At 39.5% G+C, this 19,088-nt stretch overlaps 1 protein-coding gene across 3 annotated transcripts in view; it reads right to left on the bottom strand.

The window, feature by feature from the left end:
• Nucleotides 1–13,644, bottom strand: part of LOC120728558 (transient receptor potential cation channel subfamily M member 5-like) — a 77,911-nt gene extending 64,267 nt beyond the window's left edge. Inside the window, exons 1-8 of one of the 3 annotated variants that reach the window (XM_040023574.1) lie at nt 13,187–13,461; nt 10,359–10,420; nt 10,093–10,270; nt 9,432–9,618; nt 7,813–7,982; nt 6,072–6,249; nt 5,911–5,975; nt 5,569–5,808 (exon numbers count right to left, since the gene is read on the bottom strand). In XM_040023574.1, coding sequence (XP_039879508.1) covers nt 5,569–5,808; nt 5,911–5,975; nt 6,072–6,249; nt 7,813–7,982; nt 9,432–9,618; nt 10,093–10,270; nt 10,359–10,420; nt 13,187–13,282 — 1,176 coding nt within the window. In that variant the 5' untranslated portion in view covers nt 13,283–13,461. Of the gene's footprint in view, nt 1–5,568; nt 5,809–5,910; nt 5,976–6,071; nt 6,250–7,812; nt 7,983–9,431; nt 9,619–10,092; nt 10,271–10,358; nt 10,421–11,273; nt 13,147–13,186 lie in introns of those variants that run through there. The other 2 variants (XM_040023575.1, XM_040023573.1) reach the window with 2 other exon arrangements.
• Between the last annotated feature and the right edge of the window lie 5,444 nt (nt 13,645–19,088).

Genomic DNA, 19,088 nt, shown 5'->3' with positions numbered 1-19,088 from the left:
CTGTGGGACTGCCCCTTCCAAGACGCCTTAATGCTCACTTACATCCTGGGCAATCCTACCTCAGAAAATCACATGATAGGGTGGGGCTAGGTTTCACAATGAGCTCACCAGAAACCCTGGCTGATTGTGACTAGAGATGGCACGATACCACTTTTTTATGTCCGATACCGATATCATAAATTTGGATATCTGCCGATACCGATATGAATTTGATATAGTGTGTTTTTTAATCAATAAAACTGTTTTTTTTAATATATTGCTGTATTTTGTATAAGTTCATACTCAAGTTTAAATAAACAACAACACTAAAGCTATTCTGTTATACCTGTATGCAAAAAAATACACTGCACCCAAAATATTTCATAGTTCAGCAATACTGATCAATCTAATAAACTTAAACCTACTCCATCCTTCCTATTCTGGTATTTTAAAGAGTACTTAGCAGAAATATTAAGCAACCTAACTAATAGGGTTGCAAACTCCCAGCAAAAAAAAAATAGGGAACCACCCTCCACCCTCCACCTCATGATGCTTAATCGACGTAATCAACTTTAATTTGATGCAGTGTGGAAAAAAAATTGAAAATTATTTTTCAAGAATGATTAAATAGATTCAACATCTTTCTTCAACAGAACTGCAGACTGCACAGATGGTATCTTCCCGAAGGAAAAAGTACTATAGCTTACTAGGGTATATTAGACTTAACAGTTACTATATACAGTAATGGACTTCTATATATTTTACATAAGATTAAAACTTTGGGTGTAAGATTCAGATTATTATTTATTAAAAGCTAGACATTTTAAATGAGAATAAGAAAGAAAAGTATGTCTTTGTGCCCCCTTTTCCCTGTTAATGCCCTATCGGCCCCCCTGGCGAAACTTTGCTGCACAGTTACCAGCCGTCAGCTGCGTAGAAAAAGATCCTGGTGTAGAAAGTAATATTAAATAAATTCTAACAACAGCTTATCAAGGTTAAACGTGCTGCTGTTGTTCAGCCACTGGTTTCCTCTTTCTGGTGCAAAGTGGGCCAAAAACAAACAAGGGAGACGGACTCGTGACAGAAAAGCCGATCAGCTGATCATTAAGCAGTTTCACGATTGAAGTAGCAGCAAGAAGAGGCAGTGGCTCCATATATCGGTTGTTAAGCTTAACGTGGGAATGCTTTACAAACATTCAGAGATGAACTTACACACTTGCTTTACTTCTCTCTGGGATAACTTCCTCGGAGATGAAATGCCAGTTTGGTAGTGAGGCTACAAATACACACATGAGCACACTGCTCCAACGTGCTACGGTTATGAGCCGAGTTACACCTTGTCGCAAGTTTTGTGAGGTGCTTTTTTGATATTTAATGGATCGGATTACATTTTTTATTTCTCTCCGATATCCGATCCAGTAATTTACGTCAGTATCGGACCGATACCGACACGTAATATCGGATCGGTCCATCTCTAATTGTGACCCACACCCGTTTTCACACCTCGGCTCATGTGATTAGGTAGAGGATCATTAGGGGGTCCTTTGTCCCTCTTTGGGGGGAAACTACCACTGGGTTTAAATCTGGGACTCTCCACCATTTGACCCTAGAACTGAAGAAGCTTCTCGAACGAGAGGTGAAAGGTCTTCAAGCAACTTAAAGAATGCCCAGACGCTTTTCTTTCCAAGCTCCTTAAACTACGATGACCTGGACGACTGAGAACCTTCACAGACGGATCTGTTTATAGTGGCTTATTGTGTCCCTACATGATCTGTATACCTATTCCTTATTTAAAATGTTTCATTCTGATACATTTATAATGTGTTTCCGTTTTATTATAAAACTTCATTAAAGACTTGGAAAGCTGCCCTGCATTTTTCTTTTCTTTGGTCTTTTTTTAGTTAAATGTGAAAGGTGAATGTCATGAAGTCACAATCTATCAGTGAAGGCTAACATAAGATCAGAATATAAATGCTTATATTTGCAACATTAACGAGGAGGGGAGGAGGCCCCCGGGCAGACCCAGGACACGCTGGAGAGATTATATCTATCGGCTAGCCTGGGAACGCCTTGGTGTTCCCCCGGATAAGCTGGAGGAGGTGGCTGGGGAGAGGGAGGTCTGGGCTTCTCTACTTGGGCTGCTGCCCCCGCGACCCAGCCCCGGATGAATGGATGGATGGATGGATGGATGGATGGTCTTTAAGCAGTTCAGTCTTGAATAACCAAATTCTTTATCACTATTATTATTGCCTTTGTTGTTTCTGTTGCCGTTGCTGTTGTTGTTGTTAGTATCATTATTGCCTGATCATAAACTGTAGCAAGCAGTTTTTTGTTTACTAAGAAACAAACTTGAGGGCAGATCTACTCCACAGTATGTTGTTGACTGAATAACAAATATCACAGTCCATCAGTAATTTCTGTGTAATCTCATGCATGCGCTTAACTTAGTTCAATAAACTCTGAGTATGTTCAGTCTGGTCAGCTGTTCTTGTACGTGAAAGTCTGGGTTTTCAGCCTCACAGCTTATTGCTAAAATCAGCGATTCTTGAACACACATCCTGGAACAGGGTGCCAACACCCGATAAGTAAAGAACGGTCCACACAGAACCGCTCATCTTAGTTAAGGCGAATATTAATAGCAGTATTTCACATTTTTCTCTCAGAGTGTAAAGAAATGGGTAGAAGCACAAATATTATAATATTAACATTAATATATAAATATTAATATAATAATATAATAATATTAACATAAATATTAATATTATTTAGAAAGCTAATTGAAAATAATCAATGTCAGGTTCAATGGTCAAACCTGTCCAGTTTCCTGAAAATTTACAGGGGTACACTGCACACCGTGCAAAGAAGTGACTGTGACTCAGAGCTCACCATGTTTTATAGATGGCTGCAGACATTCACTATTGTACCTCTCTCCTGACTTCCACCATACATCTTTTAATTCAATTGATACGTCAATCAAAATTTTCATATTAGGACACATCATGCCATCAGACCTGTTGTCATTAATTTTCAGTCCAGTTTTTATATTATTTAGTATACTTCAGCCTTTTCTTGACCATCTTTCTACTAATACCATTTATTCTGAGGCTCCCATAAAAAGCAGATGAATCAACCAAACTTTTATTTCTTAAGGACGTGACTATCAGATCCTCCCGATCTTCTGTGGATAAATTTTAGGCATCTCACTTTTTTGTCCTCCACTTTTCCAGTTTCCCTAGATATTTTAAAAACACACTGCATGCCATGCATTGATCCAAGTTTTCAGCTAATTTTCAGCTGAGCACTGCTATATAATTTTTGTAATTGAATACCCTGCTTAATGTTTCAAAAAATAATCACATTTTCATTCACACTCAACACTAATACAATAATTTATTGTAAAACTACTTTTTGGGGGTATTAGGTTTTGATTTTGATCCAGTGCTATTGAACAATTGCATTATACATATATGCTACATGTATTTGGTGTTATTTTTGTGCCACTATTCTGAGCGCACGTAAAAAAAAAAAAATTGAGCACAGGTAAAAAAAAATTGCAGTTGCAAGTGTTGCATTTTGAGGAGAAATTTATTTTTAGCGAAGAAAAGATAAATTTGAGTGAACAAACTTCATTGCTGCGTGCAAAAAATGTATTTCAGTGTTTGCTATTATCCATGCACACACACAATAGCAGCCCCTCTCGCTCAGTTTTTGCATTTGCACTGGCTCGCAATGTGTTGCTCGGGCTCTCAACATTTCTGCCTGTGCACGCTCAACTCTTTCTATACACCGTTATATTTGTGCCACAAAACCAGCCAATCACAGACTTGGATGCAAAAAAATCTGATTGGCTGTTTTGGTCTCCAATCAGCTCAAAGTGACGAAATGCAATATCCCAGAATCCATTTCGTCCAAAACTCAATCGAGGCAGTGACGGAGGAACACAGAGTGACAGAGTTTGAAATATTACTCTTTCTGGGTCACAAAATAAACTTTTAAGATATTTTCATGCGAGAATGTTGCTGTGTAAACTTCAAATATCTGCTCGATTTATCAAGACATCACATATTTGCATAAGTGCTCTAAACGTTTTCAGAGATGCCTGTTACCCACCAGCTGACCGGGTGGTCACTTGGGTTAAACATAATATATAAAGCTGAACTGACAAAAGATCACCGACTACACCACCGGGTATTATAGGAAAAACCATAAAGCCTTTGAACTAAAACAAACGCTGTTGTGACAGTGATGTACACTGTCTTGTTGGTATATGTATGATTTGTATCACCTTCATGTTTCCCTCTCACCACATATCCAAACCGACATCATGACCAGCAGCTTTTACAGCTGTGGCTCCAGCAAACATCAGCTGATACTAGAAAGTAATATTAAATAAATTCTAACAACAGCTGATCAAGCTTGAACGTGCTGCTGTTGTTTAGCGCAACATCCGCTGGTTTCCTCTTTCTGGCGCAAAGTGGGCGATAAACAAACAAGAGAGACGATCAGCTGATCATTGATTAGTTTCATGATTGAAGTAGCAACAGGAGAGGGAGGAGAGAGAATGAGAGAAGAGGCATCTGTGCACCAAAGACAGAATAACTCCAGCTTTGTGTTTACTTTTAATTCTAGCTGAAGTCCGGGACGAATCACGTTCCTTTTCCCCTCAATACAGATGTATTGTAATTGGTCCAGCCCAGAGTTGATCATGACCAATTGGCTAATCCACCATCTTTCATTGTTTATACCGTTACAAAAACAAACAAACAAACATAAAAATGAAAAATCACCATCGGCCCACCGGGCAAATGGTATGCCCAATGGCCAGTCCAGGTATGCGGTCAGCTGGTGGGTAACAGGCATCTCTGAAAACGTTTAGAGCACTTATGCAAATATGTGATGTCTTGATGAATCGAGCAGGTATTTGAAGTTTACACAGCAACATTCTCGCATGAAAATATCTTAAAAGTTTATTTTGTGACCCAGAAAGAGTAATATTTCAAACTCTGTCACTCTGTGTTCCCTTGCCACTGCCTCGATTGAGTTTTGGACGAAATGGATTCTGGGATATTGCATTTCGTCACTTCGAGCTGATTGGAGACCAGAACAGCCAATCAGATTTTTTTGCATCCAAGTCTGTGATTGGCTGGTTTTGTGGCACAAATATAACGGTGTATAGAAAGAGTTGAGTTGCAAGCGAGCACAAAAGCAAAAACTGAGCGAGTGGGGCTGCTATTGTGTGTGTGTGTGTGTATGGATAATAGCAAACACTGAAATACATTTTTTCCACAGTTCAATGAAGTTCGTTCACTCAAATTTAGCTTTTCTTCACTCAAAATAAATTTCTCCTCAAAATGCAACACTTGCACCTGCAATTTTTTTTACGTGCGCTCAGAATAGTGGCACAAAAATAACGCCATACCATGTATGCTTTGGTTCTATAAAAACACCCATAATCACAGCTTGTGAGTGAGTTAGCTTTTTCTTTTCACTATGCTGAACCAAATAACAGCCTGAAGTTTCAAGAAAGTCTTTCCCCCAACTCTTCTGCAGACGAAGAGCCAATGCAATGTTTCTGTTGTCAGCACTCACCTGTTCAACTAGTTTGTCAGTCTCTGTTTCTGAAGGAAAATGCTTCTTAAACCGTTCTGCCACTCTGTCTTTGAGATCCACCTTGGGAGCTTTAAGAGCCTCATTGTTGCCTTCACCAGAGGATGGCACAGCTGGAGCTGAAGACAGGTTCTCCAAGACATCACTCAGGAAATCAGCCAAGCCTCCTGAGCCAGCCACAACCAGCCAGGGGATAAAGTTTTTCAGAGAGAGATCCATTCTCTGACAGACATTACAAAAACAATCAAAAAGAAACATTTCCACAATTTAAATGCTAATTCACAAGATTTTTGTGATAATCAAAACATAAAGCAGAGACTGTACCTTCAGCGTGTCTGCTTCCCCTGATATCAGCATACAAAGGACAGGGATGTCAATGCTGCCACTTCCTTTAAAGAGATACAAATTTCACTTAACTTCAGCTCAATAAAAGTCTTATAAATCTTAATAAAATATTGTACTCATAGTATGGTACCATCTCTCACCCCATATGCCTGTGCGCTGCTGGGAAATGTATTCCTCCAATCTGGCTCTGAAATCTGTTTCTCCTCCTCTGCGGCCCACACTACCATCATCCACCAGCAGGAAGGCCTGGTAGTTGTTGTCCAGGTAGCAGGAGTCCCGGGAAATGTTGTGGACATAGTACTTTGCAGGAAAGCTTCCCTACAAAAGAAGAAAAAACTGTTATTACAGTGTTTCTTTGATTAAGATAATTGTCTACAGTGTAATGGAAGCCTGAAACCTTTGGATCTTTTTTGTGTGTTTTAATAGGAGATACAAATACAGCCTGGTCCCAAGATTATCAGTATAGTATAGATTTGCCTTACTTTGAGCACTCAATGATAAAATTCACACAATCTTACTAACCCAAAACGTTGATTCTGTTCATCTGGACGTAGCATTTTCAGCAGGGAGAAACACTTCGTTGCAAATCCAGCTGACTTCTTCAGTCTCAGCTGACTGCAGGTTTTCCCAACATCATAAACAGTACATTTGCATAATGGCTGATACCAACACAACTGAATAAACATTGGGTCAGTTTCTTGATCATTAATATGCATATTGTCATTAGCACTGATCAATGACCATTAATCAATGGCCATGAGTACCATCTAGAGAGAGTTGGGGAATGGCTGTAATCACAGCATTGGCCTGTAGGTTTAAATACACTGCAGAGTCTTGGCCTGGCGAGGTAGCTCTTCTGTGTTGTGCCATTCACTTTAGCCAGAGGCTGTTTGGTTTCCCTGATGTATAAATCATGGCAATCCTGCTGACACTTAACAGCATCCACTTTATTACTCTGTTTGTGTCAGGACCCGACTCTTGGGGTGGATCAGTTTTTGGCGCATCATTTTTTGGGGTATTAAAGCTACAGAGACACAGTGTTGGGAGAAAATGCGTTTCAACTCTTCCGATACTCCTGACACATACAGAATCACTAAGGGGTTTTGCTTAGGCGGCAGTTGTCCTTCTTCTCACCTGGATTGGCTGGAGCTTTCTTTAGGTCCCTTCCTAGTTTTGGGTAGGCTGACAGGGAATCACAAGAAAATCATATCAAGAAGGCCCTGAGTAAATGTGTTTATCCCAGCTGGACATTTGTCAAAGCTGGAAAGGCACCTAAAGAAAGTTCCAGCTGGTCCAGCAGAGAAGAATGACAACTGCTGTCTAAGTGAAAACCCTTAGTGTGACAATTGAAATGCATTTTCTCTAAACACCGCATCTCCATGGCTTTTATACACGAAACACACTGCCAAAAATTGGTCCACCTCAACGATCGGGTCCCCCAACACAAACAGAGTAATATAATGTACTGGAATTGTAGTTATGGGCATTGATCAGTGGTTGTATTCAAGGAACTGACCTTGTAGACTATTGCTCTTCAGTGGTGCTAGTTTCAGTCATTATGCACGTGTACTGTTTATAAGGTTGGGAAAACCTGCAGTCATCTAAGACTGAAGAAGACAGTTGGATGAGTGACGTAATGTTTCTCCCGCTGAAAGCCTTACTTCCAGATGAACAGAATCAACTTTTTGGGATTTACTTGCCTGGATAACTGAGCATGCATCAAGACAATGTCTTACTTATCTTAAATTTGGGACGTATATTTATACTAATTACAAGCAATTAAAAAATCTATTAAAATGAGAAATGTAAATCAAATCTTTAAGTGAGCTTTTTGCAAAATAAAAGTGAACACATGTTTAAACGTGTAAATGTCTGTACTACCTGAGGGTTGACCAGCTGCTCTCGTTTTTTCACAAGGCCCCACGGAGCAATGCCCAACGCTACCACCTTGTTGAGGGAGACTGAAGATGCTGCAGCTGCATGATCTCTCACTGCCTGTCCAACACACCTGCCAACACCTTCACGCAAACCTGTAGTTAAGATCCATGCACCTGGGGGAAACAGGTAGATGGTAAATTTCCTGGTTCAACCTGTATACTACGTAGCTTACTGTGCCATGCCACTAAATAATTCCGAAATGTTAAAAAGCTGTGTAAAATAACACCTGAATAATAATTAACAATAATTTGCAAATCTCATATCTCTATATGTGATACCATTAGCTAATATGTTGTCCATAACTGGGGTTATTTACATTTTGCACAACTTCATACCTATTATTTATTATTTATTTATTTCTATCTGTTACATTTCTTTGAATAGGCTTAAAAATCAAACAAAAATAATGTATTATGCTGTGAAACTGTATCATATTATTTTTTATCATTTTCACTAAAACACTGTCAGGGTCATGAGTCTGGTGACCCAGTGTTTACGTATTGTCCATTTAATTTTTTAATTTAATTCTTAGGTTTTGGTCCTTTGCCTTCCTTTGCCTTTAGTTTAACTTGTCTCCACATGTCACGTCACTCTTGTCGCCATGTTCCCTATGTCTCCCCAGTCACTGTGTTAAGTTTGGCTGGAGCCTGAGTTTCGGTCTGTGTGTTTATCTGTCAAAGAATTAAGAGCACTAGAAATACTAGAAAAACCAAAAAGATGCATAAAAAATGTTTTTATATGCAGCGTGTTTTAATGGCGAGTGTAAGTACAAAAGCAACATGTTTGCTTTCTCACTGCTACGCCCTGTCCTGGATCTTATCCAATAATCATGTTTACTTAGTGTGAGCCATGTAGCAACTTGCATATTTGTGTGAACATTTTTTTCATTGCTTCTTGTACTTGTTTTAAAAGAAGAGCAAGTGACAGGAGATCAGTATCACCATGTGCTACCTGCACTTGGTACAGTAGTCAAAGAGAAAATTGCCATTTCAGTACAAACATTAGGACCAGACAGTATGCTTTTTTTTAGAGCTTATAGTATAATCCATTGAGTAAACAATACTACTTCCATCCTGATGTCTTGAGTGGGAAACTGCTTTATTTACGATCACAGCATCTCCAGAGTCCTTAACAGCGATACCTGACATCCCAGGTGTGCTACAGGATGTATAATATCTTCTACAAAGATGACTGCAAGATGGGGTTTGGCCATCATTGATATGTGATTGCATTAAGATGACTTACATATCTCGATGCATGCTCAGTTATCCAGGTAAGGAAATGTTTCAGCTATATTTTCATAGATGAAAAACGTATGTCCAGGTGAACAGAATCTGCTTTTTTTTCCTTTTACAGCTTTATAAATCTAGAAACTAAACAAAGTTAAGGCAAGGCATTCTTTTAGACATTTTTTATATGGTAAAGGGAACGATCTGGAAATGACGATAGCATCTGCTAACCAACAATCAAATATTTCAGCAAACATCTCACAGAAATTCCAAGCACACTGTAATCATTATAGATGAGGCACTGACAGAGTGACAGATGCATAAAGTTTTTACCTGTTCCTTGTGACGCTTTCACAAGTCCCTGCCTGAGAACCTCCCGTACCCAGGTCTTCACCTGTGTCCTGCTCTCTCCACCCACAACAGAAACAACCAGGTTTGGTCTAGGAAGACCCCATATTGACTGGGCTGTCAGTATGTTGTACACCACCGAAGGCTCAGTGCTCCATGACAGGCGCAGGAACTAAGATTAGACATTTGATGGATTAAAAGAAACAATTACATGTCAACAACACAAAGAGGCTTGGAAAGTAATGAATTGTGATCTAGTATCAAAGCTAAAATGATGCTTTGGTTGTTTCAACCTTTAAATTGTGATTAAAACTTTGAAAATGAAAATGACCCATTAGAGCCCAGACCAATTTTTACTGTCAGGAAAACTATGGGAGAGTCAGTGTTAAAGGTTTTATAGGAACTTTCCTCAATATGTTAAGGAGTGGCTTGTTCTTTACTCTGGTACTGACTTTGTTTGTTTAGTAGCAGGTTGAAGGTCAGGAAAACTCAAAGTACTGACTACCAGAGCTCCAGGTTTATCTGGATCTTTATTTAACCCACCTTTACACCTTTACATGAATTTTCCTTTAAAAACATTTTCACATTTTCCAAAACTCTAAGGCTGTAGAGATAAAGCATTATGGGACAAAATGAAAGCACCCACATGGCTGTGCCTCTTGCTGGCTCCTGCAAACTGCACCTCTCCAAAGGCATCAGTTGGTTGTTCAGAGGAGTGCTCCGCACTTTCCCAGTGCTTCAAAATTGCTGTGCTGAAATAATCTCCAACAGCCACAGAGGCATGGTCATCTCTCGCAGCCCCACACTGACAAAATTCACTACTACTGAGAGAGGTGGAGGGATACAAACATCACTATGAGAGTCAACTCAAATTACAAGCATGTCACTATCAAAAGGCAGAGGTCACAGTACCTGACAGAATCTTCTACAAAAGTGCTGCACACTCGTTTCTTGATGATTTTGGGGATCCAACTCTGAAAGGATTTTTAAAAAGTTGTTAAATAGTGATTGACTTATACGGATTTCTGAGCCTGGTTTAACAGTGAGCCTGTGTATGCACATATTCTGTAGTAGAATAATACAACCCACAAGTCAAACATTTTATTTTTTTAATTAAACTTTTAAATTGGCCTAGGTACTCATTGGTATTTATTTATAATCTGCTATTATGCAAGTGGAATGAAAGCTCGGTATGTGACCCTCAGTACTGACATTTTTACAGTGTGTTGAGTGTTTGAAGCTCAGGTTTTTTGAAACACTGCAGTTCAAAACAATTACATCATGTTTGAGGTTCTGGTTGTATTTCAGCCAAGTGTTGACAGGTTGCTTACCTGCTGCTTCTAGGAATGTAAGCAAGTAAGCCAAGGTGCCAGGATTTCCATTTGTATGAACCAGTGTCATTTGAGCTGAATCTTGTTATTACTAAATTATTGTTTTTAATACTACAGCTTCTATTTATAACAAGGGGCACAAGAGCCACTTGTATATAACAAAACAATACCTGGTTTCTCATTATTATTTTTGTTGATTATGAAGCTTAAGGAGAAAACCGGCAGAAATTGTCAGCTCTTACTCCCATCTTTTTGGGAGAAAAAAAAAAGCACGCAAGTTCATTATCATTACACTTAGGGACTTAGAAATTAAACACCTTCTCCCTCTCCTTTATCTTTACTGCTTGGCTTCTCATGTCTTGTCTAGTCTCTTCTATCTCAAACCCTCAAAGAGTCTCTCAGTCTCAGTGTTCTCTTAAACCTAAAGAAGAATTATGGATTTGATCAACTGGTCCTTTAATGCAATTGAGGAGAACCCAGGCTTCTCATCGAGAACCTGTGCTTTGTGATGCACCAAAGTCTTGAAAAGTTTGGTGGCATTTGAAATGAAGAACTCGATTTATACTGCAGAAGCTTGTCAGGGTCAACGAAAGGTTCATAAGGATATCAAGATGCGAGTCTGGCTGTTTTTAGAAACTGAGGCAGAACTGGATTTAACCAAGACATCTGCAGACTGAGTTGCACTTCTCATCGAGAAGCCTGGGTTCGAGAGAGCCCGACTGTCCTGGAGGGACGTTCCCTGCCGGTTACACAATCGATGTCTGGCGGAACTGGCGCGTCTTGTGCCTGACGGGACTGTCACTCAAGGACATCGAACACATCTACCTATTCAGAAATATGATAACAGGGTTCTTGCTCATTGGAGCTGGCTCGGCCCTGGCTTATCGAAGATTAAAGAAAGCAGTTACGGCTGTTCAAATCCCCACAAGGCTGGCCGCTATAATCGAAGCGACGGGGAGGGCCTTGAATACTCAGACTGTGGTCTTAGAGAAGCTCACGGCTCTTCAACAGGAAATTGAGAGACCTGGTGACAAGTGACGGACATTAGACAACTGTAAAATTGGATGCAGTTGTTCGTACTAATTCAAACAACCACCATCTTCATTTCATGCGGTTACCCCCACTGGTGCCAGCTGGAAGGCCCCAAGGCCGAGGTTAATGGAAATAACAAAATTCTCCTTGATAACAGGACTGTGTGTTTTTGGACTCTTTACCCTTATTCTTCAAGGCCACCTGTATCGACTGAAGGAATGCTGACTTTCACTTAACCGGGTGAAGGGATACCTTCTCTCAAGGGACGCACACAAATGCACACATATGCATGTACACTGACACAAACATACCGCCCCCCACCTCCAAACACCTCCGATGCATGTCTTTTATGTTGTGAGATGTGATGATTCATGCGCTGAATCATCACATCACATCAATCATAACGCTGTCGATGTTAACTCTCAGGAAGCTTATAATTCAACAAAAGTTAAATTCACTTCCAAACTTTGAATGGGGATGTGGTTTGTTTGTTAAGAAAAAAACAGCCTTAAATCTGGGTAGTTATAACAATAAATATAAACAATATTTTCTCGCTATATAATGAATTCGAAATTGGTTTGTTGTGCATCACACTGAATTACTAAGCAACTAAAACAGTCTTAACTGAGGGAGAAAATGGTCTTTGCTGAAACACATCGTTCTTTACAGCTACTGATTGCTGTCTGTAACAATTTCTGCATTTTTCTTCCTTTATTTGTATAATTATTTCTCTAAAACATATGTCGATCAAAATTGTTGCTATACATGCTTCTGTGACAAGTGGCCATGTGGAGAATAGTGCAACCTGTGAGATTAGCAGGTGTGCGTGCAGAGAGGAGTATGAGATTGTTTTGAAACCTTATGCTTTAAAAGTTTCAGTGTTTCACAAACCTTTCCTTTGCCTATTACTAATGTGATCCCCACAGGCCTGCAAAACACCTCGGCAGCTAAATGAATGAATGGAATGCAGCCATCTTTAATGTTATCAGTAAACAAGATTACATGCTTAATTACATACATGTAGTTATGATGCTATAGGTATACTAGTAGACATAAGTTGGGCTCTTATATTGTGCTTTCCATTTTTCTTTTGAGTAAACGTTATTGAATTGCTATAGAAACCTTTCAATGAACCGGTTTATACTTAGTAAAGCTTCCTTTAAGGTCCACCAGTTAGACAAGTTTCTGAGACGTTTGTGGGTGGCTCACCATCGCCATTACTTGGAACATTTAGTGGAAATTCCAAGTATAACTTTTTTAAACATTCAGCTTTTTTTTCTTTTGGTTAGTTGCTTTCTCTTTTGTTTTGTTTTGTTTTTGCAAACATGCCATGACATCACAACAGCAGTTGAAGGGTTTTAGTGAAAGCTGACCTACCTGGCTCTTCTCAGTTTGGCAGATATTGTCAGTGTTGTCATCTCTATCTCTTTCTTCTATTCTTACTCCTTCTTCTTCTGCTCCCGTATCATTCATGCTTCTCCTTCAGTCGTTCTCAGTAAGAAATGTGTGCGGAAGGACTAAAACTGTTGATTTCTGACGAGTTTCCACCTTGTCTCCTACTGCTAACTCCATTCCCTGCCACTGTCGTCACTCTGCATGCACACAAAATAGGTGCAGCAGGCACACATGTAAAGGTGTGGTTTCACAGAGGAAGACAGTTCCTCCAAACTTTGAAAACAAGAAATTCCAGTCGAAACCACTCAGACACGGAGTCTGAGCTGGTCTAGCGTTCATTGCAATACTTCCCCATCCTCTTACCTGGTCACTCCCATCTGATGTGGAAAAACTGAATACCTTTAATGACACATTTAGACACCACTGCAGCAGACAGACAGCTCAGCAGCTTTGAGCTAAGCTAAAAATACCACACATTTGCAACTCAGCCTGTTAGGTATGAGTCTCTGTGGTGTTAAATATTAATGCAGGCAAATATATTTGTTTGAAACGCAAATTTCAGTCAAAAAAATATTATTAGAATAAGAATTTTTATTCAGCTGAAATTTAGTGCAATGTGTGCATGGGTTCCATTTGCTTAATCGTAACTTTTAAAAGAAAATTTGCAGCTGCTTCATGGCCCTGGTTAAACGATTTCAAAGGTTCATTATGAAAGTAGAACATGTATCAGGTTTTAAACCTGCAGGATTCCATTATTTATTTTCCTTATGGACTATACATTAAAAACACACACTTGATTCACTTACATATTTATTGTATATCACATTTAAATATTGACAAATAAAATAAAGGTTGGACTGATGTGGCTAAACATTTCATACAACTGCTTTCATCAACAATGTCGATATATTTAGTTGTCAGTAGCTGGAAACTATGTTGGGAATTCAGGAATACGGCAGATAGTAAACAGTGTCTTTAACACTATGACTAAATCAACTCAAACACACACACACACACACACACGCAGTTTCATTTCCTAATGTTGGACTTAAAGTAACCTTTTGTGATGTTTTGATTCTTATGTTTGCTTGTTGCTCCAAACACACCCCGTCCATATTCCTACTACCACTCCTTTTTTTTTCTAATTGCAGTTTGGGTTTTCTGTGACGACACACTCCATCCTGCCTTCCTTTTGGCCTGTTGTGTGGCCGGTCTCATCTGTAGCTATTGCTTAGGTGTGCTTACTTTGGATTCATCAGTTTGAGCCTTTCTGAGTCATTTAAGAAATTACCCAAACCTAATGGGCTGTGCCTTCTTCACACAGCATTTGATGTGCAATGACCAATAACTTTTTTAGAATAATATTCCTGATCCAATACTGAGACATGTGGGAGGATGATCCTCTTGATAAAGACTTCATGCTTGAGAAGATAATGAAAGGAGCAGACAAAGAAGGATGGGAGTGGTACTTAACAATCAGGTTGTAAATGGTAAAAGAACTGATTTCTTACATAACAGTTTTCTGCTGTCCCATAGCACCCAAAGCGCTTTATAGCACATGTCACATTCACCCATAAATTTACATTCATATTCCGATGGATAAATTGACGAGTAATTCGGGGTTAATATCTTGCCCAAGGATATCTACCATGCAGACTGGGGGAGCCAAGGATCAAACCACCAACCTTCCAATCTACCTCCTGAGTTACAGCCACTAACGTTAGAACTTCTAGTAGATGTCACTATATTCCTACCCTTTTAGAGAAAGTGTAGCTGTGTGGACCTGCGAGGACCCCATGCACCCCTCACACACACTCTTCACAATGCTGTTTTCTGGCAAGAGGTACTGCAGCATTCGGGCCCTCACTGCCAAACTGTGAAACAGTCTCTTCCCCCAAACCTTCAGACTCCTGAACACTGTGACTGGACTGACACATACAATGATTCGCTCACACACGTCACTACCTCAAGCACTTATCTGCACAGTCTCATACACACACACGTGCACACCTTCATACACCAAGTTATTTTTTGCACAACCCACTGTTATTGTTGTACTTTTCTGTTGCACTGTTTTGTCTGGACTTTCTTGTGTCTGTATCGTTCCATTCTGTCTGGCGTTGCACTGTTTTTTTTGTTGTTGCTGTTTTTGAAATTCTTGCACACTTACGCTTTATGTAGTCCTGTGTTGTTTGTTTGTTATAAACTATATATGTAGCAACATGGTCTTGGAAGAATTTTGTCAAGTTTCTCTGTGTACTGTACCACTGGTTGAAATGATAATAAAGCTACTTGACTTGACTTGACTCAAGCTTAGTCAAGTGAAAATAATCAGTATGTGAATACTGATAGACTGGTTCTTTAGCTACATGCCTAAACACGCCTAAACATGGCAATGAGTAGGTTAACAGTGTTGGGAAGGTTACTTTTAAAATGTATTCCACTACAGATTACAGAATACATGCCTCAAAATGTATTTTGTAGCGTATTCTGTTATGTTACTCAATGAGAGTAACATATTCTGAATACTTTGGATTACTTAATACATTATCATGCTTTTTTACAACTACATGAATGTACTATTGCTGTGGGATTTATTTTACTATTACTGAAGGTTACTCACCATGCCAATACCAACTAGATTTTTAAATCTTAATATAAAATGAGTAACAGTAGGTGGACATTAGGTAAGGCTGCACTTTTTGCAGCGATCTCATGTAGAAAACTATTCCACGCGTATATAAAACAGATCCGCAGCTCCAAACCGTAGTAAAGGGACCTCTGGCTGCAGTGGTTATTATTATATTTACATGCTTTCAGCTCCCATTTCTGCTCTGTGACAATTTGTACTTTTCGACTCTCCTTTTTTCTCCCTCCCCCATGCTCACACACACATAACGGGAGGAGCAGTCCCACACATTCTCCCTACAGCTCGGACTACACTGCCCATGAGGCTACTTTCTTTAGGGCTACGCCTGTAACACTCTGCCTATTGAATATGCCTTCATATTAAATAAGTTTTTGAATAATAATTGTTTAAAATATTTCTTCACGTCACGGATGCAAGGAGGGGTGATATGGGCCCCAAGATTGAGACACAGACATTAGAGTCTCTTAATGCGTGTTTTGTTTGGGTTTCCACCGGTGTGGAATTTCCAAAAATAGGTCATAGTCTAACATATGAAACAGGGAAAGACCGCCGTGTAATCCCTTTATTCCAACAAAGTAACTGTATTCTGATTATCACCTTTTTAAACAGTGACTGTAAGGGACTACAGTTACTCATATTTTGTATTTTAAATATGTAACGCTGGTACATGTATTCCGTTACCCCCCAACACTGTAGATTGATGAGCAGAATGTTGCTGACCAGGAGGTTTAGGACCAGCAAAATCACTACCAGACAGTTACTATCCTGATTTATACGCAGCTCCTTGTTCAGTGTCACAAAACAGACATTAAAGGAGAAAGATAAGAAAGCTACATTCAGTTTTTTATTGCTGTGAAGATCTGATTTGAAAATGTAACAACAACATTTTTATGCCATTTGCATAAACATTTGTACCATCCATCTCTTGCGTAGGGATCTGTCCAGTGGCGGTCCTAGCCTGTTTGGCGCCCTGGGCGAACACTCCCTCTGGCACCTCGCACAACCCAGGATTCAAATCAGGAATACATAATGGGCTTGGATTGACAACATTATGAGTGAAATGTGCTCTATTTGGAAGCAGCAGGGCCCCCTCCCCTTTCGACGGGTTGTGTGTGAGACTTTAAATCATCAAACTGTAAATCTCCTCCCTGTGCCGCAAGCAATAGGCCTCCTCGCAAACGGAGGGCGCCCTTACTCCCAGCAAATGGGCGATAGAAAGATCGGTGCCTATGTCATCCCCAGTATGCGCTAGCATGACATCGGGGCAGCATGAGTATGAGCAATTTTTTTATTTTTATTTTTTGCCGATGCCCGTGATGCCGCCCCCCCCCTCCCCACGATGCCGCCCCGGGCAACCGCCCGTGTCGCCCATATCAAAAACCGCTACTGGATCTGTCCAAAGATTTGCAAAAAAGTGATTCAGGTTTGGCTTGTAAGGGTGGAGCAGAGCCTGATTGACAACTCCATCCTTCGTCTGAACAAGAGGAGGAAGTTGTCATGTTGTTCACAGTATATCATTAAACATGTACCCCTGGTATAATGCCAACTGATGGTAACTTTCTCACCATATTTCCTACAATGACGATTTTGGCCCCAGCTGCTTGTGAATGGCAAACATGAGAATGAGGTAAAGGATAAAGTGTAATACAAGCAAAGAATTTCCCAGCCAAATTCATGTGACCAGCAGGACATCTGGAAACACAAGCAGTGTAATGCTGAATCAATGGGGTAACAGCACCAAATGGTGGCAAACCTGTAAATAAACCTGTGACTTAAACCAGGCATTAAGAAAATATTTATGGCACATTATATCCAAACAAGTGCATTAAAACACAAACACAGCACATTAAAAATGTTATGGTTTTGCAATGACAAAACATAATTTAACTATATGTGGCGGGCAGACCACGCCCGCCTGTTAAAACACGGGGACTTGGTGGGTGGTTGTGGTGTGGTGTATGTGCGGCTGGCAGCTTGTGAGCTGCAGCCGCGTGTAAAAAAAATGGCTCAAAGCAACAACCTGTGATCCCGCCATGCTTTAGTCACACCACACTATAATATTGTGAAAATATTTGGAAAAATCCCCTATGTCTTGTTTTTTATTTCTTGTCTATACCTGCAGATTAGCCCTACACTGTAAAAAATGGCAGTGAAATTGACATAAAAACCATGTAAAATCCCTACAGAAATGTTTCAATCACAGTGAATTTTTGTAAACTATTAAACAGAATGTCTTTGTTATATTTACAACATCAATGTGTTATCATAATCAAATCTATTTGTTAAAACTACAAATATTGGGAACAAAAACAGTGAAATACTTTAATACTCATAACAAAAAAAATTATGTTAATTTGACATGCAAATATTGTAAAAACTATAGTTTTAGTCAGTTGTTTTTAAAAAATACACGAATTATATGTAAGTCACTTTACAAGTTTATACTGTAGGCCTGTAGCAGACCTACTTTTAACATGAGTCATGAAATTATGCAAATTCAGGTATAGGGCTAATAAAATGTTTTCACAGAAAATGTCATTGTGAACCTGAGAGGTTACTTCTCTATATAAAGATATACAATTATAATGACATTATCGGTTTTTTAATCATTCAGGCTATTTGCAGCCTATTGTAGAGTAACCTATAAGAAATTATTATTATCGATAGCCTAGCCTTCTGTTCAGTTATAATCCTTGTATTCTTTATGTTTCTTTTAATTGTAATGTGATACTTAGGCTACGTCCACACGTACACGGGTATTTTTGAAAATGGAGATTTTACGTTTTCGTTTTGAAAAATAATCCCGTCCACATGTAAAGGCAGAAATGAAGGAAAACGCTGCTATGAACATGCCAAAGCAACAGGTGGCGATATATTCCTAACCGTGCAGAAATGTTGGCCAATCAGAAGTCTAGAAGCCTCGGTGGGAAAAAGTAAACAAAGCTGGGGCATAGAAGCAGAACCGAGTATGTGTGGAGGGACAGTAACTGTGTGTGTATATGTAAGCATTTAAACACTACAGAGAGTACAATTAACAGTAATAGTATTGTAGAAATTCATTTCACCGAAACAATAACGTGGCGCACAGTGTGACGTCAAAAAATGCGCACACCTTTGATGCTGCGTTTTCTGCGTTTTTGTCGTCCGTAAATGCAAAAACGGAGTTTTCAAAAATATCCACCCTGGTCGGAGTTTTTAGAAATCTCCGTTTTCAGTGACCGAAAACGCTGATTA

Source organism: Simochromis diagramma, unplaced genomic scaffold, assembly GCF_900408965.1.
Source record: "Simochromis diagramma unplaced genomic scaffold, fSimDia1.1 OVJJ01000208.1, whole genome shotgun sequence".
Classification (NCBI taxonomy): domain Eukaryota; kingdom Metazoa; phylum Chordata; class Actinopteri; order Cichliformes; family Cichlidae; genus Simochromis; species Simochromis diagramma.
Note: the sequence above shows the minus strand (reverse complement) of the source record. Positions and strands in the feature narration are given on the sequence as shown.